This window comes from Taurulus bubalis (genome assembly GCF_910589615.1).
Source record: "Taurulus bubalis genome assembly, chromosome: 10".
NCBI classification, from domain to species: domain Eukaryota; kingdom Metazoa; phylum Chordata; class Actinopteri; order Perciformes; family Cottidae; genus Taurulus; species Taurulus bubalis.
This window is the reverse complement of record NC_136598.1, coordinates 16999833-17024293: the sequence shown is the minus strand read 5'-3', so window position 1 is coordinate 17024293 and position 24461 is coordinate 16999833. Positions and strand designations below refer to the sequence as shown.

General features: G+C 40.4%; 2 protein-coding genes across 2 annotated transcripts; one reads left to right on the top strand and one right to left on the bottom strand.

Annotated features, from left to right (window-relative positions):
* Nucleotides 1–4951: 4951 nt before the first annotated feature.
* On the top strand, nucleotides 4952–16288 carry relt (RELT TNF receptor; the record flags this gene model as incomplete). The annotated part of the gene is made up of 10 exons (XM_079224872.1): nucleotides 4952–4993; nucleotides 5144–5236; nucleotides 5718–5902; nucleotides 6250–6302; nucleotides 6450–6704; nucleotides 12004–12084; nucleotides 12550–12628; nucleotides 14550–14930; nucleotides 15674–15802; nucleotides 16285–16288. The coding sequence occupies 10 exons, from the start codon at nucleotides 4952–4954 to the stop codon at nucleotides 16286–16288; spliced, it is 1302 nt and encodes a 433-aa protein (XP_079080998.1).
* A 2675-nt stretch (nucleotides 16289–18963) lies between these two features.
* LOC306742479 (P2Y purinoceptor 2-like) lies at nucleotides 18964–20457 on the bottom strand (the record flags this gene model as incomplete). Its single annotated transcript, XM_079224871.1, has 4 exons — nucleotides 18964–19158; nucleotides 19239–19575; nucleotides 19813–19981; nucleotides 20121–20457. The coding sequence occupies 4 exons, from the start codon at nucleotides 20455–20457 to the stop codon at nucleotides 18964–18966; spliced, it is 1038 nt and encodes a 345-aa protein (XP_079080997.1).
* Nucleotides 20458–24461: the final 4004 nt, after the last annotated feature.

The window sequence follows — 24461 nt, the reverse complement described above, 5'->3', positions numbered from 1 at the left end:
TCATCTGATGTTGTCGCGACTTGTTATTTGAATGTGTCAAACAACAGCACTAAGGCTTTTGGGTAATTACTGTTTTACAGTTTTGGAACTGTCGTCACGCTCTTCTCCCTTTCCTTTGAGGTGTTTTTGATTTTTGTTTTATCCTGTTTGGTTGTTTTCACATAAAATGACGAAGGTGCTGGGTGTTGGTGTCTTTCGGCTTCTTTGTTGGGTACGCTGGGACATTCTGAGAGGTGTTAATATCCTGTTAATATTCTGCTCCTCCGGTTTTCTCTCCCTTTGTTTCTGTTCTTTTGTTTGTCTCTTGTTCTTTCTTTTGGTCTCGCGCTACTATTCCTACCCACACATTTATCTGACTGAAGCCTTCAAATCAAAGGATTTGACAGCGCAAGAGCTGAGAAAGAGCAGAAGTCAAAAAAAGTGTGAGTTCAGGGACGTGAGGCACAAATGTTACGGCAATACAAAAGAACTCAAGTTTCCTTGACAAGGATTGTTCTGTTCATTGATGAGTGCATCCGTGTTGAAAGATGTTGTAGGTCCATTGTGGACTACAGTATCGGGTACCGATTGCCTGTTCCATTATAAAACACATCCAAGCCACAATGTGATGCCATAACTCAACGTCACTCGCACTAGATAAAGATTAAGTGCCTTCATCAGAAAGCTAATTTTGGCCTCACACAACTGATTAGTTTTGTGATGTTGCCATGAGCTCAGACAAAGGGTCTTGCAGATATTTCCAAAAAGGAAAATTATTCAATTACATTAAGGGATTGTTTTGTATATATAAACTGTGAATGCAGGGAATGCAGGGATTTAAAAAGATGAATTAGGGGACATTTTGTAAATACACTTATTCGCTCTCTTGCTGAGAGTTATCGACAGCAGATGGTTAGCCTAGCCTGGATCTGTCTAAATATAATCAACTCTATTTACCAGCACCTCTGAGGCAAATGTATTAACAGTTGTGTTTTTGGTGATTTTATGGGAGTATTGTGTGGGAGTATTTATTTATTTATTTTGAGCCTAAAGTATCTGGTTGGTGGATTTTGTTACCTTCTGACAGAACGAAGCTTCCTCTTTCCCCATTTCCATGTCTTTATGCTAAGCTAAGCTAACTGACTTCTGGCTGCAGCTTCATATGAGTGGTCACAATCTTCACATCTAACAATAAAACGTATTTTCCAAAATGTGGAACTATTCCTTTAAAAGATGAAGGAGAATTGTTGCCCTGCTGTTTGTCCCAGCAGCACTGGTGGAAAAGAAGGGTGGGTGTTTAAATGTGGACAAGGCCGTGCGTGGACACAGGGGTGGTCATGTGCCTAGTAGGTCCAGTGGGTAGTTCCACGTGTGGCGGTCACTTGTGTAGTGGGTTTGTGGGTAAAACCTCAGGCAAATTGGGTTAAAATGCATATGCATCACACGCAGACAATACTGGCTTGGAAATGTTTGGCTGCGAAAAGGCTAACTTCTAAGGGCAGTGGTCTGGAAACTGTCATGTTTCAACATCCTTTTTTTGGACCTGCATTCGCATGCATTTTGTATTCCAAACACATTTCACTGCATGTGTTGCAAACAGGGGACTTGGGAAGCAAACTCTGCTGGTCTACAATTATCTTTGAGCCACATATCTTTGTATTAGCTGGAATCCAGTAAAGGAAGACTTTTTAATGGTACATAATAGACAAAGGATTAATTTTGGGGAACTAATTTGCTTTTGTGCCCCATACTGGAACATACAAGCCTTTTCAAACAGGTTAATTGCAAAGTCAGTGTGCTGTATGATAATGATTTTGGATTACATGCACAAATCAGTTCCACCATGCTCTGCTGGACTTTAAGTATGGCCGTTTCAGTCACTGCACTTCTGGAAGTCAAGGGAGGTTGTGTGGGGAAAACCAACATTCCTCTAACCCGTCCAATTTGTTACTCGACACGTTCCAAAAACAGAGGTACTTAATTGTAGGTGCCATTTTAGTTTTGCTCTCTCTATCATTGCCGTTTTATTGATCTTTTTTTTCTTTTTTTTCGGTTCTTAGTGCTTGTGTGTTGTGTGTGTTTGCATAAGGCCATATGTATGAGTGCGTGTATTACATGTAATTAGTCTCTTGCTCTGGTCTGGTTCTATATATACACTGTATAATGCTATCAGGCTTTAAATCTAGCACTCCCTAACACTTTCTACTACTCTTTCCATCCCTCTCTCTCGTCTCCTTTTTTTTCCGTCCTCGCTTTATCTTTCTCCTACTCCCTGAAATTATGCTTCAGTAGCCTGTCATTGGCACGAGGGCCTTGCTGGACCAACATCATTAACTAGTTAATTTTTTTGTATTTTCTTGTTTGTGTAAGGCACAGATTGGTGTTGCCTGGATGTTATGGCATTTCAGATGACATGCTGCATAGGTGTGTCTTTGCCTGCTGTCCACACACAGGAAGAGAATGAATGGGTTTGAGTGGAGAAGCTTTGATTTCTTGCTAACTAATGTTTAAAACATTATGTTTTGCTGTGCGGTCAAGAGGTGCATTAAAGTGGCCTCACCCTTCACACACACTCACACACACACGCACATACACACACACATACACACGCTGTTTTAGTTGTGATAGAAGGGGCATGTCTCAAGGATGTCAGGGGCGTGTCTGTGGTCAGAGTGACAGTATAAGACACAGGCAGGTACATTGAACTTTCCATTCAGCTACACTCGACTTGAGCTTCATGTGACTTCTCGGACTTTTGAAGTTGCATTTTAGTGTCAACTCTGTCTCACAGTTGGAACTTTATTGTAATTTCAGATTTTTTGTGTCTTCATTTTGTAGCTGTGAAGTCCAGTAGTAAATTGTGAGATTCCAAGTGGCACCAAATAGGACTTTTATCAAGTGTTTGTGTCGACAGCTGTAAGAAAGTTAGATTTGAGTTCGATCCTGACTCAGCATTTCGAGCAGCACACACCGCATCTTCGCTGAGTTGCCACGGCAACTGTGCCAATCAGCCGCAAGTCTGGGGTAAGTATGCGGCTCCGTCTTTCTTCTCTCTAGTATTCTCCTACTATTTTCTCATCTTCTATATTCACTTTCTTTATCTCTGCCTTAACCAGAATGCCTTCATCGTTGTCTGTTCTTGTCTCCTATCTTCTCTTTTCTTTGGTATGTTCCAAATGCTTCTTATGTTATTGTTAGCAGGTGTACTTTTATAGCGTATATATACCCAGAGTCAATCCTAATACTGACGGAGGAATAAAAACAACGTGGGTCATCACTTAGGTTTCAGTGGAACTCCTTTATTCAAAAAGCAAAACTTTATGACCACACGTCAACTTGACAACTTGAGTGCTTCATTGGTTGTTGTACTTGTCCATCTAGACAGTTGCTGGATTAACCCCATACATCCTGCATATGGCAATACACTAATAACATATAGTTGAGAACATACTTGTGTATGTTAACAGTTATAATTTTGGTTTTACTATGTAGTTATCTTACAAGCCTATTAAGGTCCAACCAGTCTGTCAGTTTGCCTCTCTGGTAATACTGGTCTTGGGTGAATTCAGTCTTGAAATTGTGGCTACCATTACAAATGTTTTTTTTGTACAACACATTTCTTTGCTTTATTGATAGGATGTTGTTGGAAGATTATAATTGTTTCGCCACAGCAGTTTGACAAATTGCTATAACATAATTTTTGGGGATTCTGGATTGTCATTCTTGGAAATGTATTTATTTCCTTTTACTTATTCTTGGGTGTATATGATGTGTCACACTCTAGACCTGTTACCAGTTGTTCAGTGGAGTGAGTGAAGCCAATCTGGACTTTAGGTTTAGATTCAGAACAGCTGGATAATTGTCTGGATAATTATTCAGCGACACTTCAGCACATTTGCTGTCACAGAAATTGAATCCTCATCTTCGGCATGTTGGGTGGCCACCCTGCTGACTGCTCTGCTGCCTTTTTAATGTAACAACATATCATATGTTGACACTACATGATTTTTGACATGTTGCATTAAGCAGAAAATCTCAAATGTGAACATGAGCCAGTAGAAGTGTCAGGATGCTATAAATGGACCCGAGCATTTCTCATTGATAAGTGACCTCAGGTTTAATTTCATGTTGTCCATGGAGTTATACAGAAGCATCTGTTAAATAGCAATAATACATATATATTTAGGGAGTTATTGTGCTATTTTAAATGAGCTGTTGTTAAATATTTTCCGACTGAACATTTTCAACAGTTGACAACATTGCTTTGCTGTAATACAATCTGACTCATATAAGACATTTTCCTCCGATTTATTTCCAATAACACTGTAAAATAAGGCAATACAATCATCCTCATTTCTAATTAGCTTTGTTTGACATACCTAAATGTCCACATAGGCTTATCCCAGAGGCAGCATATCAAGCATTGAGCAAGTCAGTATGAGTTGGAAAATGAATATGTTCGGCATGAATCATTTGTTTAAATATGTATGAGACTGGCTACTGCCCTAAAATAGCCACAGAAAAGCCCTGATTCATTCACTCTTGTCCATAAAAAGAAGCTGATTCATGTTAAATGTTATTTACAGCATTTATGGCTCCCTGCCACTCGAGTCACTGCACTCTGAATGAGTCGCAAAAAATTACTCAGGTGTTTTTGTGAGCGTGCGGGGTGTAGTGTAAGTGTGACATGCTTATGTACCGTGTGACAGAAGTGCTGGGATATGTCATGTTGTTGTATGCCATCCATATGGGACTAGAACACATATGCACTCAAGAGGTCAATAAATTATGTTGAAAAAAGAGCACAGTTGGGTTTGACTGCGGCGACACGGTTGATTTTTATAATGCACTTTAAAACCCATGTTTATACGAACCGGACAATGTTTTAAAATGGAATGAACTCACTCTCTAATCTATTCCGGTCATCTCTCTCCTTTAGATCATATGAACATAGTAGAATACATTGAAGAAGATGAGGAACCACCTTTGCTGCTCAGCTCTCGTCCTTCTCACGGTAAATATGTGCACATGTGTGTTTGTGTTTCTTTATGCAAAAAAAAAAAGGTTGTGCTCCTTATGCCAGGTGGCATTCATGCTTCATGATTTAGAGTTTTACTGCAAACCTCTGCTGACTCATGAGCATGTGTGTGCATGTGCCTTTCAGGTATTTGGCTGTGGTGGGACTGCAGCAGTGCAGTGTCGGTGGGGGGAAGGATGTGTGTGTCTGCAATGCCCTGCCGGCCAGGAGCCTTCCAAGGTGAGACTGCAAACTGAAATAAAATGACCCATCACAACTCAAAACACTTTGAGGACATTTTTAGTAACAACCTGTCACTGCTGTTAACATATCTGTTGCTATCAAGGGATTTAGTTTTAAGTAAAGTAATAAGATAAGTATAGAGAGTGCAAATGAATTGGGTCATGTCAGCTACAGCTAAATGTTGAATGTATGTATGTATTGTTATTTGCATACATATATATGTAATGCATTTGATCAAAAGGTAGATTTTTGTTGAAGGTTGTCATGTTTATCTTCTGATGCAGGTTGTATTTATGAAGCTTTAGTAGATCACATGCTGTTTCTGACACTTGGATACCTGTATTTGCATAGTCTATGAAGCTATTTATTTGAAAGCATAAAAAACACATCTTGTTTTGATTCCAGACTCTAACACTTTGACAGCTTTATTTCGTGCATTATTTTTGCTTGAGTTTAGAAGTCTTTTCTGTCATGCCAGGCTTGTGGGCAGATCCAAAGGCCAACAGAGGAAGTGCAATGTCAGTTGTGCCCATCCGGAAGCTTTTCAGACACATTTGACTCTGAGCTATGCCGCCCACACGCATCCTGCAAGATCCTCGGCCGTAAGGTTGCAACCCCTGGCACCTGGACCTTAGATGCTGTGTGTGGAGACTGTGTGCCTGGGTAAGACCTACCTGTCTGCTTATAAATCCAACCACCATTAAATTAAACTGCTGGCTTGACATTCAAAGTACTTTGCTCGAACATGCACATTGTAAACTTTTATTTGTTTTACATAAAAAAATTGGATGATTTTATGTGTCGACAAAACGAGAAGACACACACAACACACACACCACGTCATTCACCACAATAGCTGGCAACATCAAGCACAATAGCACGCAAAATGCCAAAGGCTAAAACCGCTGATTCAGTCTTTAATTGTCGAATGGTCCTCCACTTTCTTTTTCTCTCTCCGTCCATCTCTCTAATTATGCTTGTTTTCCTCTTATTTATTTTTCCATTTGCAGGTTTCACTTCACTGCTGCAGGGGACGTTTCCACCCAAAGTCTGTGTGTGAAAAGTAAGCAGGATCCTGCAATATGTGTCTGAAAATGTGTGTTTTTAACTTCACAAACTGCTGGTCCATCATTCAATGCACAATCATCACTTGTTCTCCATGTGGATGAGACCATGCTCTTACATGTATCGTTTTTCTCTTACCTCTCAGCGGCTTTGCGCGTCAGAGCGGTGCGTACAGTGGCTAAAGGCCCATCGAGCGGTGCAGGAGGGCCGGTCAACGGCACAGTGGTACGAAGCGCTGAGGAGAAGACGGCAGAGTACGCCGTGTTTGCTTTGGTGCCCATCTTCTGCGTGATGGGCCTGTTAGGTATCCTCATCTGTAACATCCTGAAGAAGAAGGGATACCGCTGCAGTGCTGACAAAGAGGGAGGAGATGAAGAAACTGCCACACCGCAGAAAGAAGGTGAGAGAGGTCAAATGACAGGCATTGCAAAAAAAGGAAAAAAAAGGTTTGGAAAAAAAAACATTACTGAGGGTGGTTACTGGCACTATGATTTACTGCATGTACTGTATGTTCAGGTTGTTGTCACGTTCGCCCATGAAAATGTCAAATTAGCACATTCGCGTGCACAAGATGTGGTTTAGTGTTGTCAGGGCAAATCCAAGCCAAGCCCAAAGGGCAGCGTCTTTGTGTGCAGACACAGCCCATATATCTCTGTGATGTGACTGCACGCAAGTCTACATGGGAGGCTTTTTTTTCTCCCCTTGAACTTTGACCTTGCAGGGGTCATTACATGGGAAGCATGCTGTGTTTTTCTAAGCATACACTTTCCTTGTAATTTTCCTATTTGAAAAGGAGAAGAAAAAAGCCTTCTCATCAACTCACTCACCCTACTGACGTCAGAGAGAAACTAACTTGGGTAAACACAGAAAGAAATATGAAAAGGGCCTGTAGCTGTAATCTTGATATCAAAGCAGACCATCGATACTGTTTTCATAGTGATGTACTGTACCTGTGTGGTTCTCAGGCTTGATTTCCAGTCACATGGTGCATGTCATCTACTGCAGCATTGATTGGAGCAGCCTTTTTGTCAGTGAAGTGTTCCTGGTACGTTTCCACATGGCTCATTTGACATTTTGATTAATTGTCTGCTGTGAGGCGTTTGGACTCTTTTACGGTTGCACAAACTCAAGATGTGAGTCAGAGAGAGTTCATTCAAATTAGCAAACATGGAGTCACTCAGTTGCCTTTTGGGAAAAGTAGACGTAGCATAAAGCAATAGTTTGTATGGGAAATATGCCTTTTTGCTATCCTGCAGAGAGTAAGATTAGATGACATCACTTTCATATCTGTTTATTAGACATGCAGCTAAAGTCAGCAGCCGGTTAGCTTAGTTTACACAAAGATTGTATACAGGAGGAAACAGCTAGCCTAACTCTGTCCATTACAACAGCGACCCCCAACCACCGGGCCGCGGCTCGGTACCGTTCCGTGGGTCCCTTGGTACCGGGTCGCACAGAAAGAATGAATGAAAAAAAGTTAAAAAAAATAAAAATCAAGGTTGGAAAGATTTTTTATTTTGAAAAATGAGCGGATACATCCGTCTGTGCGTCTGAGCCTCTTGACACATGTCAAGTGATACGTTCCCCCCAAAATGAAACTTAAAAGTATGCCAATTTTCTGTATTCAAATCTAGACAGAATATCCTGAGATTGCCAAAAAGCTCTGAAAACCTGCTTCCATTTCCAACATCCTGTCTTTTGTGAAGCAGGGTTTAAGAGTTATGGAGTAGACAGGACATAAAGGTTTAAGTTACAGAGTAGACTGGACATAAAGGTTTAAGTTACAGAGTAGACTGGACAAAAGGTTTAAATTACGGAGCAGACTGGACATAAAGGGTTAAATTACGGAGCAGACTGGACATAAAGGTTTAAGTTATGGAGTAGACAGGACATAAAGGTTTAAGTTATGGAGTAGACAAGACATAAAGAACACACGTCGGGTGTCGTTGTCTCCCTTCACCCGGAGATGGGACCGGCTCGTTGCAGAGAAACAAGGTCCTGGTTGGTGGATTTTGTAGTATTGGACAGAGCCAAGATCATATTTCTGTGGCTGTTTCCCCGTGCTTTATTGTTTATGCTAAGCTAACCACTTGCTGGCTGTAACTTCATATTTAAGGGACAGATATAACATAAGATAATATATAAGATATACTAAATTTGTCTTGGGCGCCAAGCAGCGGTATTCCACAATACACAATCACAATCCACATGCACTCATAGAACATAAATACACTCATGCATAAACATGCTTAAATACACATGTCAAAAGTGATATTAATCTTCTCATCTTACTCTTGGTAATAACCTATGTGTACGCACACAAGTGCATTCCTTTAAACAACCGTTGCCTGGCAGAGTCTATATCAAGAGCTCATCGAAACAACTAATAAATTATACCTTCAAAAGTTATTTTCCGTACTATTGTGCTGCAGTTTATCTGTGTATCAGTTACTGCCATGTAGTGCGTTAGCATTTAAACAGATTGAAAGGCTAAGCCGGCTTTCCCCTCAATCACCTGATGGAGCAAGGCTCAGAGGAAAGCTGTGTGAATGCCAAGTAGCCGCACGTTGTGCCAGGCGTCAGGAGCTTCAGAGCCCAGCTGCCACCTCAACAGATCAGACTTTCTGTCAGCACGTCATACACAGATGCAACTATCACAATATCCATTACTTGGGTTTTGTATAATCTCTGTGCCCCCCTTGGTTGACTGAACCTGCTTCTTCTTTGTACAGCTACACATACTCACACTTGAAGGTTTCTTGATACCACAAGCTAAGTGAGGACATCCACAGTAGTTCCCTCATTGTTCTGGATTACAGGGATGGCATTGCTCTTTTATTTCAGCTCTTAAGTTTTTATAGCTTCCGCTACATAACATTTCAGCGGAAACCACTAAAATAATTGATGTCTTTTATGCTACAATGATAAGAGTTGTGAAGCAGTGATTTCAAGCCTCCGCAAGGCCCAACAGAGGTCAGAGGTCAGAGGTCAGAGGTCATAGCAACGGCCTTTCTGTCAAAGATCTCTGCTTTCTGTTTGCAGCTTTACTTTGGGCTCTTCCTCTCCGAGCACTTTGTTGTGAAACTTAAGACATCTCTGCACCCAAGGAGAAACTCCCTGAACCCCCATACCCCCTCAGTTGTCTTTATCTGTCCTCATACTCGCCATTCATCCGATTTCTTGACCCCTAACACCCCCTCCCCCACTCATATGAACATGACACTATCCACTCATCTCTTCTTTCCAGCCAGATCAATAATTCAATCATCTCATGGTTTATGTCTCTTCTTTCTTTCTCCTCTCCTCTCCTATCTCCTCTCCTTCCTTCCTTATTTCCTCTCCTTGTTTCTATTTCTTCCGATATCCCATTTTTAAAATCTGTCAATTTCTGGAGCTTTTCAGGGTCCTCCAATTTATTTAAGCTGACTATGCGTTCCCGATATGAAACCCTTTCGCCTGAAAAGTTGTCTCAATGTGAGTTTTACTAAATGATTGATTCGTAATGTATAATTTGTATTTAATGTATCATGCAGATAACACTATCAATCATTATGACGTTTCATTACTTAGAATACTTTGAAGGAACACTTTCAGCCTTCACGTAAAGATAGAAGAAAGATGCAATCTATGTTTTAACGTTTTACAAACAGTGTTTTTCTGTTGGAAGTAAGCAACAGCCACTTGAGTGACACCTCCTTCACTCACAGCTCCCCTCTTTCTCTCCTCCTGTACAGCTTTGAGGACAGATGATGCAGTGGTGCAGTGATAAGCAAGTCTGCATGTGTGAGTGAGACAGATGAAGGACGAGAGAGGGGGAGCATAAGCAAAATATAGTTAGTAAATATGGCAGAACGTGAGTAATATAAGGGAGTAAACATTATTTATAAATTAATAATAGGAGAATCATCAGAGGTCAACAGGTGGCTTTGGATGCTGCATCCCTGTTATATAACTATCCTTGTTGCAGTGTGCTGTCTGTCTGTCTGTCTGTCTACCTGCAGTAGGCCTAACTGGGCTAACGTTAGAGCTAAATTTCTTACTCCAGCACTTTTTTTCATCATCTCTGCTCAGGGGGAACACCCATGGGGATAAATTACAGCGAGGCCAAGCTGATCTTGGCAGGGCTGACATCAGACTCTGCAGAGGTAACTCTGGCTGTGCAGAGCTGCAGACAGAGAACAGTTTGACTTATGGGAGAGAGCAGTGACAGGGCAGCTGAGGGGGAGAAACACAGTGGATAAAAAACGCTGTGAGTCAAATCGACACCTTTGTGATTACTCAGCCTGCTCAGCCACAAGGGCAGAGTGAAAAATAGAGTTTCGTTGCGACAGTTTTCAGTTTCGTCCACGCAACAGGACGACAGCATTTAAACTGCTTTTCTTTTTTCTCATTTTGAAGCTCAAACTTCAAACTGAACAAACTGAAACTCATCTAAGATCCAAGGTGACCGACTGGTGACTGAATGTAGCTGACACTGAAACACTGATTACATGGGTCTGACTCTGCTGAAGGAATAAACAGAGAATGAGTGCCACACTGTGAAATGGATGCCGTTATCCTCGCATAGCAACAGCCACTGTGGAGACGCAGCTATTGTTATAACCCAACAACAGCCCGTGACTGCTAATGCAAAAAGACTCGTAGATGCAAATGTGACAAGTGCACCAGTCACATTTTGCTCTGTAACACACAAATACTGTCCAAACAGTCACCTGGGGAGTCTGGCACACACACACACACACACACACACACACACACACACACACACACACACACACACACACACACACACACACACACACACACACACACACACACACAACTGGAGCACTGTGTGCTTCAACATTGCTGAATGGAGTGTGATCGCTGAGTGAGCTATTCTGGACCCCCTGTGCCCTTCATTGCCCTCCTCTCAGCTGCCTCTCTGTGCTGTCCTATTATGGGATGGTCGGGGGGTGTTGCCATGGAGGCATATCTATTCTTTTCTGTTCAGTCATCCACATCCATCTTTATCAGTCCCATCCTGTGTGCGCTGTGTGAACTCTGTTGTAAATGTAATTTAAAGCAAATCCATCCGTTAATTGTGTTAATTCTATCTGAACATATAACTGGCCTTAAGAGGAGGAACATAGAGTACATTGAAATATACACAAATAAAAGTTTATATAGTAAAATTCTCCCATATAGTTTGACAAAGCAATCTTGAAGTAACATTATTGAAGATTTTAATTTAAATAAGCTAACACCAAGGTGATTGAGCATATAGACTCTGATGAAAGCCGCAAATTTGCAGAGCTTGATGTTTGTGGCCACATTCCCCCGAATTCCAGACACAGTTTGGATCTCTGGAAAGTGAGATCCAAAAACACCTACAATTATTGCTTATTGGCAGAGAGAGATCGTAACCTTAACTGAAGGTCCGCTTAATATCTTTTTTTCCAGGATTTCAGCTACATCTCCTGTTCCTCATCAACAGATAGAGTTCTCTCAGTTAGTTTAGTTTTCATCATGTGACCTACATTTAGTATTCAGGCAGTTATTTTAACTCTCTGATACCATAACCATATGTGTTTTCAATATTAAGAATAAGACACATGTTAACATATGCATATTGTTTTTGTATTTGAGTTATATGAATTCCATTACGTATGTACATATACTAAAATGCAACATGTTACATGTCTTTCTGCTTGCTTTAGGGAACAACTGCCCCTACATATCTGACGACCTGAATGAAGACACCATCAGTGTTCTGGTTCGCCTCATCACTGAGAAGAAAGGTAGGCGTTGACCAGCAGTAGCATCACTCACCAGCTGGTGGTCAGTCCTTGCATCCCTTGTGGCTTTAGAGGGGAACACAGTGTCGCCAAAGGACGTCACAGACACGATTCCACTGCTGCAATCTCAGACGGGCCGCTCCTTAATTCCATCCTACATGGTTGATGTTAGAAACACAGCAAAGTGAAAAAAAACATTGCTTGTTTTTGAAAGGGAATACAACATTTTTCATTTTAGAATGAAAAGTGGAACAAACTGTGAATGAAAATAATGTATTTTAATCTTTTCTGAGGAAAGTTTTTTTTTCCAATCAATCACCAATAAGCAAAATTATCAATGTCATTTATAAACTTCGAGAATGGTCTAAATCCAAATCTCAGCAGACAAGTCTGATAATTCTTATTTACAGAATTGACTGGCACTGTCGGATTATTGATTCTCATCTGAATGTTTTTTTTGTGTTTCAGAAAATGCTGCTGCACTGGAGGAATTGCTGCTGGAGTACGAGAGCAAACAGCTGGCCATGAGCAAAGCCTCGTCAATCAAGTATGAGACCACACACACTTACACACAATCTAAAGTATAAACTTTACCTTCGAGGTATACTGTTGCTCCGTCAAGCCGCTCCTGGGATAGAGCAGGGCAGTGAACATTTTTGGAAGGAGGCTCCTGACGAGGCTCTAATAACCAAATCAATGTCCTGAACGCATGTGTTTAGATTCAGAAGCACCTTTGATATTGCACATACTAAAATAAAATATTATGCCCTAGCTCAAGCTCAGTAGAGCCACTTGATATACAACTTTGTAACATTTTCCTTTGCAAACAGGTTTCATTTGTTTATATATCTCTGGTTGTGTGTTCAACTGCAGCACATTTTATTAATACAATGCCAAATGCAATTAATTTTTCCCCGTATTTTTTCAACAAACAAAGAAAGGAAGTACTTTCTTAGCAATTCATATGTAGTGTACATTTCCTCAGTGCAGCTCTAGAGTCGGCTGATACTTTGGCAATGACTCACTCCCACGTGTCTGGAGAGAATGTCTGACACAGTTGTAACCGCTGTCTCTTGAGTCATGAGGCTTAAACAGCATGTCACTAAGGTCATTGGCTGTCACATAGCTTGAAGTCACACAGTTTACATGACCAAACGTAATTGTGGTTGGAACTTCAGTTGTAATCTGCGGCAGTTAAAAGTGCTCAAGCAGTCAGACGTTAATCTAACAAATCCAGCAACATGCTGCTTTATACCACAGTCTGCACCACTGTGTTTTCCTTAATCAGCAGAAGAGAACTAATCTTCAAACTCCAAATTGTCCCTCTAACAATCATACAGATGGTAATTTGATCCATTACACTCCAGTATGTATGCATGCCACATCTACAATAGCCAGAGGTCTCAGGGGCCTCTGGCTGCTGTAACATGTGAGCTTTAGATTCGAGAACATTCTGACACGCACACACCGCAATCTGGAAAGCTTTCACTCCTGTGTGAGTGTGTGTGTGTGTGTGTGTGTGTGTGTGTGTGTGTGTGTGTGTGTGTGTGTGTGTGTGTGTAGTTGGAGGTTCTGCAGGGGTCACTACATGTCATACTAGTACAACACAGGGACATACAGCTGCATTCACCTCTTTTGCTCTGCTTTCTCTGCACAAAAGAACAATGGAAAGAACAACACTAAAGAGTCATGTGTGCAAAGAGAAACAACTTTTGATTTCAATTATTAATGTATTTTCCATTTACACACTCACACTGAACAAAGGCAGAGATGAAGGTAATTTTATGGAGCTTTTCTCACTTAAAAGACTCACTTATCTTCGCATTATGCTTTATTACTTTGCAACACAAAAACACACGCCTCGACCCCCAATCCCTTCTGGTCTCATCGCTCCCTCCTACATCAGCTTAGCTCTCCACCATCAGCAATATGTAATAAACTATTCTAAACTGATTCCTTTATTAACATGGTCTTTGTTAGTGAAATAAGAGGATGTGTGTGTTTTTGTGCATATGTTTGCAGAAAATATAGGTTTATAATATAGATTTCAGACTTATATTATACTGAACTTTGAATAGACATGGACTCAAATATCAATGACATTTTAAAATTTGTAAGGATATTTGGGATATCTTGAATCAGAATCAGAGTCAGAATAATTTATTGCTATGTATGTTTTCACGTAAAAGGATTTTGTCTTGGCAGGTGGTGCATAACATTAAACAATAAACATTAAACACAGTGCAAGAAATAGGAGCATGAAATTTACAATTTAAATTTAGAATATAATATAATACAACATTTAAATAAAGTGCACAGACAGACAGATAACAGTACTTTAGACAAGTTAAATGTAAATGTAATGTGAAAGTGGCAAGTGCATTTAAATTGGACTAGGTTAAACAAAACATTGCCTGTTTTTAATTTGTTTTAAATGTAACCTCATCCTCTCCTGCCCTTCCTCCCAGGTTCCCGATGCTGTCTCCTCTGTCCCCTTTCCGCTCCCTCCCCAGGCTGTGCCCCCATCAGTCCCACCACCACACCATCTCTGGCCTCTCCGGCCTGGCCCCCAAACACGGCTACCGCTGCACCCGCTGCGCCCAGAGGAAGTGGCCCCCTATCCTCATCCCTCCTCTGGATTCTCTCAGAGATCCCCTGAAGCTTCCCCAGTCCCTGATCCTGCCCTCCCTGGAAAAATCCCCCGACCAGCAGAAGAGGCCCCTGCTGGGGGCGATGTTTGTCGACACCCACCACACACAAGCTATCGTGCCAAATACTGTACAGGAAAAGATGGAAAGGAGCGAAGTGAAGGAGAAGGAGGGAGAGCTGAGAGTGTTATCTGTGGGGAGGTGAGACACGTCCGTATTGTTTCATACCCAACACACATCTGACATGACAAATGAGGACGTGCAATGCAAATATTTTGTTACTTTTTCACTTTTTATGCTACTTTTTACTGCAGCTGCACAACATTTCAGAAAAGTGTTTTTCTACATTTATTCAAGAGCGAGTTAATACATTTCCCCTACACAATATATGAGAATTTGATCAAATATGATGCATTGTTGGAGAAATGACTTAAGATTAGCCCCTGCTCGATCCAATTAAGTCAGCTACTAGTTCAGTATTAGTACCGGTAGTTATAATAATACAATGATAAAGTATTTAATAATTCAGCTCAGGGGCTGCATGATTAGTACTTTTACTTTTTATATTTTATGAACATTTTTCAGATATCACTTCTATACTTTCACCTCTAAATGCAGGACTTTTGCATTTAATGATGTGATATTGTTACTCTTGCTTATTCTACCGACAAAACTAAACATTTCTTCTCCTGACATTTCTTCTCCTGTCATTTTACCACAATTCAGTTGATTTATAGAAAGGCTTAACGTTTAAACCATCTTTATACTCTACAAATAGTTTTATTGTAACATGTTCAGACCTACAGAGATTATTCAGCACTGTAAAGAGATTCAACCTTACACCCTCTCAAACATCTTCACACCTGTAAGAACATGGGTGTTTTGTGGCAGTCACAGTACCATGATTTCCATAAATATAATGATGATCATATCTCGACTGCCAGGTTTCAAGTCGCTCAGATCCAAGAGCAGAAGCCTGTCACCGTGGAAACCAAGCCATCATCCCAGGAGCAACGCAACTCCCTTTTTGGAGGGAAATCGTTCTGCTCATATTCCTCACCTGTCATCAGGAGGTACAACCTGCAACACAAATGTTGTCGTTTCCCCCTCGCGCTCTCTTTCTGCTTCCATCCCGTCCTTTGCTGTGATCACCTCTCTCCTCCACATTACTTTCTATTTCTGCGCCTAGCTTTCTCAGTTAAAGCTCACATTCTTCTGGCCAACACTGACTTATGTGGTCTCTAAAATGTCTCTAAAGCGTCTCTAAAATTATTAATTATTAATTCTTCTTCTTCTTCTTCTTCTTCTTCTTCATTCATTATGTCCTATACACAAAAGAAAACTAGGAGGAAATGATGTATGCTTTAGAATCAGCCCAAATGAAGAGCAATGAGTTAATTGTGTTAAGAAAAGGCTCGAAAGCAATTTATTTATCACAACTTATTTCCTTCTTTGAAATCTGGAAAATCTGTTTCATTGCTTCGTCCATTCTGTCCTTCATGTCCTTCATGTCTTCATCTTGTCACGACCTTGACATTTTGACTCTCTCATTCAGGTGAAGAGACAGAGATGGTGTATTATGAAGCTACCTTTGCGGAATATGACCTCATCATTCAATGACAACTTCATGCTGGCAAGAAGGGTGTTTCTACACAACTGACACCATGAAACCACAAGGACCACCTCATGCTGGAGGAAGTTGTTTCTATTCACGCAATGAGAGGAATATCTAACTATCTGTGATCACATGAAACGATACTGTACTTTACAGATGAATCAGATGTAACATCCTAGAAGTTCTTCTCCAATCACAGCTGCGTTACTATCCCAATACACAGAAAAGGTGAAGAGTATAGCTTTGTGATAAAATATTGTCAACGTCTGATAGAGGGCGGGAGAAAGCAAAACAAGAGAAATATGGATCATAGAAAGGTGCATTCTCAGCCCCATTTGTGCATCCTTGTACAAATAAAACAGACACACATAGGGGGACACATACTCAAATAGCTCAAAAAGCTCAAACAGCGGTGAGATTGAAACAAACATGTATATGTCCATAAAAAAAAAGGAAATGTCAAACGAAGTTATCTGTGATCAAGTGCCATATGAACTAAGAGTATCGACGATGGCATTACCAGACAGAGCAAATCTGGTTTGTAAATAAAAACATACATGATTTTGGTCATAAGACACTTGATTTAAGAGTACAGTAAGTATTAGAAGGACAAAATGGGATAACATTCCATATAATTTTGTTGTTTTAACTATTTTTTACAAGTTAAGTTATCCAGCGCCTCTTTTTCGTTTTAGACCTTGAATATGTTGAATGTAGTCTGAACAGAAGATGCACTCACTGAGTTCAGTGAGTTTGAGAAACATTCACTCAGCGATGTGCACCAACCCACATTCAGCATTAATAATACTATTTATAACCTTTAAGCTATTAGACTAAGTCCAAGAAGGTGATCAGGGGCCAACGTGTGCTCCCCGTATTACAGCATTGTGTTACAACACTGCATCCAATGGCAGTTAAAGGCTGCAATTGCCATTTGGGTCCTGGCGTGATGAAGTTAGATGGGTAGAGATCACTTTTGTAGAATAGACCATGTAAATGAATGTACATATGTAATTATGGGTGGGTATAGAAAGACACTTCAGGCTTTTATAATGTTAGCAGTATGAGGTGAAAGACAACTGCACCAATAAGTGACACTTGTAGTCCATCAACACTAATAAAAAACTCACACCATGATGAATATAAGCAGATTCTGGTTCAACTCAACATACTATATATGCTTTTCAATTTATTTTTGGCAATTTGAGTGCAACATTTGTGTATTATTTATAAACCTAAACACACACATGCAGCACACATATGCAAACCGTAATCTCCATAACTGTAAGAAACCAAATACACACACCCGCATTTTTTGTTTTTACAGTTTAATTAAATAAACCAACCAGTGGCTGCAGTGGATTAGTGGTTGAGAAGTCATGCAGCTCACTTGGCTTCAGTTTACATCCTCATGGCTTCTAAAGAGTTTACTATAATTCTCCATACATGTTCATATTTCCTATTATGTTTCCTATTATAAATACAACATGTATGGATTGGATATTTATTGGTTGCAGCAGTTACACATTTTCATTTTATCTGTTTTTATTACTATTATTAGCATTATTATTACATGTTTTCAAGCTGAAGTGTTGGAAGGAAACATTCATCTCATCAACTTTGTAGAGTGCATTTATAATATTTCATTTTTCTGTATGATGTTTTTACTCTTGAAATAAAGAAGAGGTGTATTTTAAATGCTGTCTTGCTGGTGATATAATGTGACTTGTTTTGCTGTTTGTCTGCTGTTTGTGAATGTGTGGGAACAGCTAGTGACAAATTCAAACAATTTAGTTGAAACTAAAAGCATCATAAGCAATGGACTGGCTGGTTTGTTTGACAGTGTCGCCCTCTACTGGTGGCCTGGTGTTAATTCGCTAACATGACTACTGATTATCTAAATCAAGTGTATTTACCAAGTGGCTCAGCTGCACTGCAACTAAGGACTCTCTTCCCACAAATCACTGCTAACACTTTCCAAACTCCAGACACTCAACAAACAGGCTGATGAATTAACTTGTCCTGGTTTCAAATACCTAGCTCAGCTGCTCAGAATCAATTCACTTAAATTAAAGGAAGACATGTACTATTCTACACATGCTCTTTTCAGAAAATGTCTCATAGAACTATAGTGAGTCTACTTCTACAGCCACTAGAGCAAAGAAAGTATGGCAATACACAAAATAAACAAATATCATGACCCTCTTTGTTTGAGATATGCAGAGAACGGTGAGAGGAGGAAAACCCCCCACTTGTTCCAACACAAATCAGGTGCAGCAGTTGTCCACTAGAATCATTAACAAAAGCCACATCTGTGGAGCCCTCTTTAGGTTTAGTATGTCCATACATTATAGCTGTTCAAACATGACAAAACAAAATAAAATATGATCTGTAGACATCCTCTAATGCCATAAGTAAGAAATATGCTTCATGAGTCAGTCATTATAAATGTACTGTCCGCATTTGATTTGGTCAAATCTGAACTTGTTTTTATTCTGGTCATAGATGGAAATCTGAATGCATCTGTCTGTGTCGGTGCGTCACATCTACCACAAGAGACGAGCAATAATGACTGTACTTTTGTATTCTAACCAAACCTAAGTAGTTTCAGGTATTGGATCAGAGTTGAGTTGTCAAGCGTCGGCTCACGCTTGCTGGTCTCGATGAAGATGACTTGATCTTTTTGGCGAGGTTACTGCGGACGTCCTGCCCAGCCAGGAAGTAAAGGATGGGGTCCACACAGCTGTTGGCACTCGCCAAAGGTCGGGTCACCTTGTAGGCCACACTGGAGGCCTCCAGCAACTTGCAGCTGATCTGGTGAACATTTAAAAATGTGATATATCCAAGCTTCTAAAGTTATTAAAACACATTTATATGAACATGTTTGCCCTCACCTGTGATGGATCGACCTGCCTTAGGTATCTAAACGAATAGTAAAGGCTCCTGGTGAGGTGGAAGGGCAGGAAACAGAGCATGAACGTCGCCAGCACGACGATGATCATCTTAACCGACTTCTGCTTGGTTCGTTGGGCTGACACGCCCCCCCTCTCGCCTCCTTCGGAACCCCAGCCAGGCTCCAGAAGCTTCCGCACCATGAGGCCATAGCACACCATCACCACCATGAAGGGCAGGGCAAACATGAGCACCGACACGGCTGAGCTGTACACCAGGAAGTCATCAAAGAGCTCCGGGCTAGTTGTGTCGTAGCAGATCCGCACACTCCCCAGATCCCTGAAAAGGAGATTGCAATTGTTTAGGATAATTAAATAGTTGTGCTGCCGTGTTTGGCATTGAATCACAGAGAAAAGGAAGGGGTGATCATTTAAGTGTGCCCCATTAAGGCACACTATAGGATACTTGGTGTGCCACAGAAATCCATAGTCTACAATTAAACACGCTTTCAGTACAATAGAAAGATGGAAGTAATAAAGGGAAAAGAAAGAGGAACGATATACAAATGGAATTCACCTAATTCTTGAGAAGTAGAGAATCGGTGCCTGGCAGAGTAAAACACAGGCCCACACTGCCACAGATACCAGCTTGGCCCGACGAGCGCTGACCCAGTAGAGGGAGCGGACTGGATAGCAGATGCCAACGAAGCGATGCAGACTGATACAGCACAGGAACAGAATTGAACCTGTCACAATGATAGATATTTAATATACTCTTTTTGTTGTTCTATTTGTATAATATTGCATCGTGTGTGATATGATATTACATATCAAACACTCCTCTATTGCTGTGTTGTGTGGGTCTGTGCCACGCCAACCCCGTACCATATAAGTTGGTGTAAAACAGGAAGCGTATGACCTTGCAGAACGGCTCACTGAAGGGCCAATCGTTCTCGTCCGCGTAGTAATAGATCAGGAAGGGCAGAGTGAGGATGTACAGAGTGTCGCACATGGTCAGGTTGAACATGTAGATGGTGGAGGGCTTCCAGCTCTTTGTGCGGAACACAATCACATACATCGCTGTGGCGTTCAGCGCCAGGCCGATTACAAAGACCAGGGCATAGCTGACGGGAAGAAGAAAATATTTAAAATCTTCTTTAAAGCGACAGTAGAAGGCGCTGACGTTGGCCAGGCTGGTCATGTTGTTGTCAAAGGTGGCCATCTCGGTTGGGAAAACACCTGAGGGAAAGGGATAGATTGTGAATATGCTGCATTTAAACCTGGAAGCGCTTCGCTTTGCAACAAACATGAAGAAGTTATCATACATACAGAAATGGAGGCTGTGGAGGTAAAGGGAATGAATGACACACCAGAAAGTGATTTCAACCTAGATTACATTTTAGGATGCCCCAAGTCTTTCACTTTGGCATGCCACGCTCAAGCATAATCAACTGGTCCACTGTGATTTTAATGCTGATGTTCTTTAAACGCACTTTCTTTCTGAGTCGATGGTTGAGTAAATGAGAGAAGAAAAGAGAAGATGATACTTCAATGGTGGCCACCCCTCAAATCATGATTGAATCCTTCTTCTGGTGGAATAAATGAACAAGTGTGTGAGTGTATGTTTGTCTTATGGATGTCATCTAGAGTGGTACTGTATATGTGTGTTACAAGATGTACTTGTTCCGCCACCTCGGATATTGAGACATATTGACACCTTGTCTCAGGAGATTACTTAAATACTTATCTGTCTAACCTTAATATCTCTCCTCTCTCCCCTGAATAAAAAACTTGCTTTTAACATATCGGAGCTGCAGACGAGTCACACAAGATTCACACAGACTTTTGTGGGATCAACATTTTACAAGACTTTAAGAGTATCTGTGTTCCCAGGCAGAAACACAACACTCATTCTGGCACTTTTGCATGCCGATTTGTCTAAAACCTCAAAGCTGAGAGAGGGAGAGACAGAGGAATAACTTTTAAACTCAAACCAGACCTTGTTTAGAGACCCTGTTAAGACCTTTCTTTCTGTTTCACTCACTGGCATGCGCATTCTTAACCTCGGTTCATTTCCCTTTCTCTAGAGATCTAAAAACATAGTCATGGAATAACATGGAAGTGATGCTTTAAAAACTTGCATGTAAATAAGACAGTAGCTGACCGATGAGTTGACCTAATCTTTTTTCCTCCTCTCTCTGCCATTATTTTTTCTTTTTCAAAAACCATGTCTCTTGCTCGCTCTGTACCCTTCGATGTCGTCATTGCTTTTTTCTCTTCAAAACATCTCCGGGTTGACTAACTGATAACAGATCTGAGACAGAGAGGCTCCTTTTGTAGTCCCCACATTGCTCTGACCTGCTGTGAGCACGCCACACCAAACTCAGCACTACTTACTATTCAGCAGCAAAGCAATTGTGTATTAAATTGGCCGTACAAAAATAACCACATTACACCCCAGGAACAAAGATCCTAAAACTTTAAATTGTACTCACACTGAATGGCTGCTATCACCTTTCAAAGACTATGTATCTGACTGTGCTCCTTAAGGCTGACTGCATGCCTGAGATGCTTAAAAACATGTGAAGGTGTGTGTCTGTCAGACAAGCTCTGGCCTGCTCGGTTCAGATGTTAACTATCAGTTAGTCAGATGGACAGTGAATAAGATAAATCTGTCAACACCTTACTTAACCTGTTCAAAAGGAGTTTGGTAAATAGAGAAATACATTATTATACACTTTTAAAGGAAAAAAAGAGATTAATCTTAATCTATTGAAACTATTAAATGTAATCATCACTATAAGTATGGACTTATATAATTTTTTTTAACCTATAGTTTTTAATAGGGCATAGGAATTCAAACAAATTGTTCTTACAATTAGGTTAGATTAGATATTCCTTTATTAGTCCCGCAAAAGGGACATTTCAGGATTACTGCATCAAACAGGGGAAAATGCACACAAGAGACATAGTAAAAAATCAAAACAAGTAATACAAATAATAAATGGTAGAAAACAGTAGAATTCCCAATACTGAATTATATATATATATATATATATATATATATATATATATATATATATATATATATATATATACACAGACAGAATACAAATATAACTATTATTATGAACAGTGTATTAATGTTAATATTGCACAGGTTAAAGTGTTTGAAGTGTTATTTGTGGTCTAGTAGCGAGCTCAGTTGGTTAGCTATTACTTTCCTTGCTTTTTTTTATAGCAACAATACCAAAGACTAAAGCTATTTTAGAAGAACTAAATCACAATAAAAACACACAGCTATTCGCAGAAGAATTTTTCAAGTAGGGATATCCTGTCATGCAATCAAAAATATGAGTATTTGGTCCTTTGGGTCCCCACAGAAATATAGTTGGCCTGACTTTCAGAACAAATTGTTTCAAAACAAATCATCTGTGCAGCTTTGTGTACTTATAATTTAACTACTAGACTGTTTTTACAGTAAAATGTATTACCTTAGTCAGCCTAAAGAAATATGGCAAGTCCTCCAACGCCGAATCATAAGAGAAATCATAAACCAAAAGCATCCTGGCAGGATCCACACAAATACAGTATGATCCAACAATGACTGTCAGCCATATTTTTCTGTGCTGCTGGCAGAAAGTTATGTGTGTGGGTGTTAATGGATGTGTTTGGTTTCTCTGACTGTGATTGTGTGTGTGTGTGTGTGTGTGTGTGTGTGTGTGTGTGTGTGTGTGTGTGTGTGTGTGTGTGTGTGTGTGTGTGTGTGTGCATGCGTTTGAATATGTGTGTTAGTTTGAGTGTTATACTGAGAGGAAAGGTGAGAAAGAGTACTTAATGTTTTACCTGCCCCAGAAACACTGTGTATTAATGATTACACAGCCCTTTACCTTAACCTTGGCCATGGCACGTATGAAATACAGTACTTGCCTGACCTGCTACTTTTGCCTTTTCTTCTATCTCGCCCAAATGAATGCTTCCAGAGAACCATATATCAGTTCCACTCACTGTCTGTTTTTGTAAGTCATTGTTCCCAAGCATATAACAATAGTTTGTAGTTTGATACTATTGTGTATTATAATATTTATTTACAGCCACACCTAACACACATATGAAGGCTACATGCATTCAGGGACTGTCAAACCAGCTGCTGCTGGTGCCAACTCTTTACAAGGGATTCAGACACTCTCTATTGTGACGTCTTCTTGTAAGTGTTCACTCAGCATCCACTTCCAATGAACCCCCATGACCTCATTTCAACCTGTCTACTCCCTGGTATCCCATAGTAAGTCGACACACAAGAGTATACTAAATTATATCACACAATAGCAAACATAAAATAATCTTTTGCAAATCCTTTATATTTTACATATATATATATATATATATATATATATATATATATATATATATATATATATATATATATATATATATATATATATATATATATATATATATGACACCTAAAAAGCCTATGATTTCAGTTGAATTCGAAATACAGGCAGAAAATAAAATATCTTAAATTATCATGACTAACAATCAAGCGTCTAATATTTGGTCTTTTGTCTCTTCTTCCATGTGTGTCTTTTTTATACTGTTTTTCATCCTCCACCGCCATCGATTTTTCCATGATCGACTGCGGCTTCTTGTTGCTATGCAGGTCTGCGGGACGCATGCTCCTATCAGTGTCGGTCTTTCCTCTTTGAGCAGGCCTGGGCCGCGCGAAGAAAAAAAACAACTAACACGATGTCCCATTTTGTATTTATCACCTTCCTTGTCCCCCCTATTTGGTTTGAAACACCTTTGCGAGAGTGTTAATCGAGGTTAGGCGAGAGGAGGCAGAATACAAAAAGGATGCCTTTCTGTTCCCGGTGTTTTCACCACAGACGGGGTGCTGTCCCGCACTTCGCCGCACGGGGGAGCCGTTGAGCTTAGGAAGCTGGTGGGGTTCCTCGTTAACATCCCCCCCATCCCTTCCCTCTGCTTTTCTTCCTCTCCGCCTGTCTGCCCTCCTGCTCCTCAGACCCAGTACAGTACACACTAGTCCTCTCGCAGTGGCAGCAGCCAACACAAGTGTGTTCAGCCTCTCCTCGTAGCTTCAGTTTCAGCGCTGTACAAACGAGCCATTTATCATCAATCATGGCCGCCGGAGTACAAATTTAACTCCCGTTTCCCCCCCTTATCCGTCTGAAGGGGAGGATTTGTTTGTTTGTTTGTTTGAGG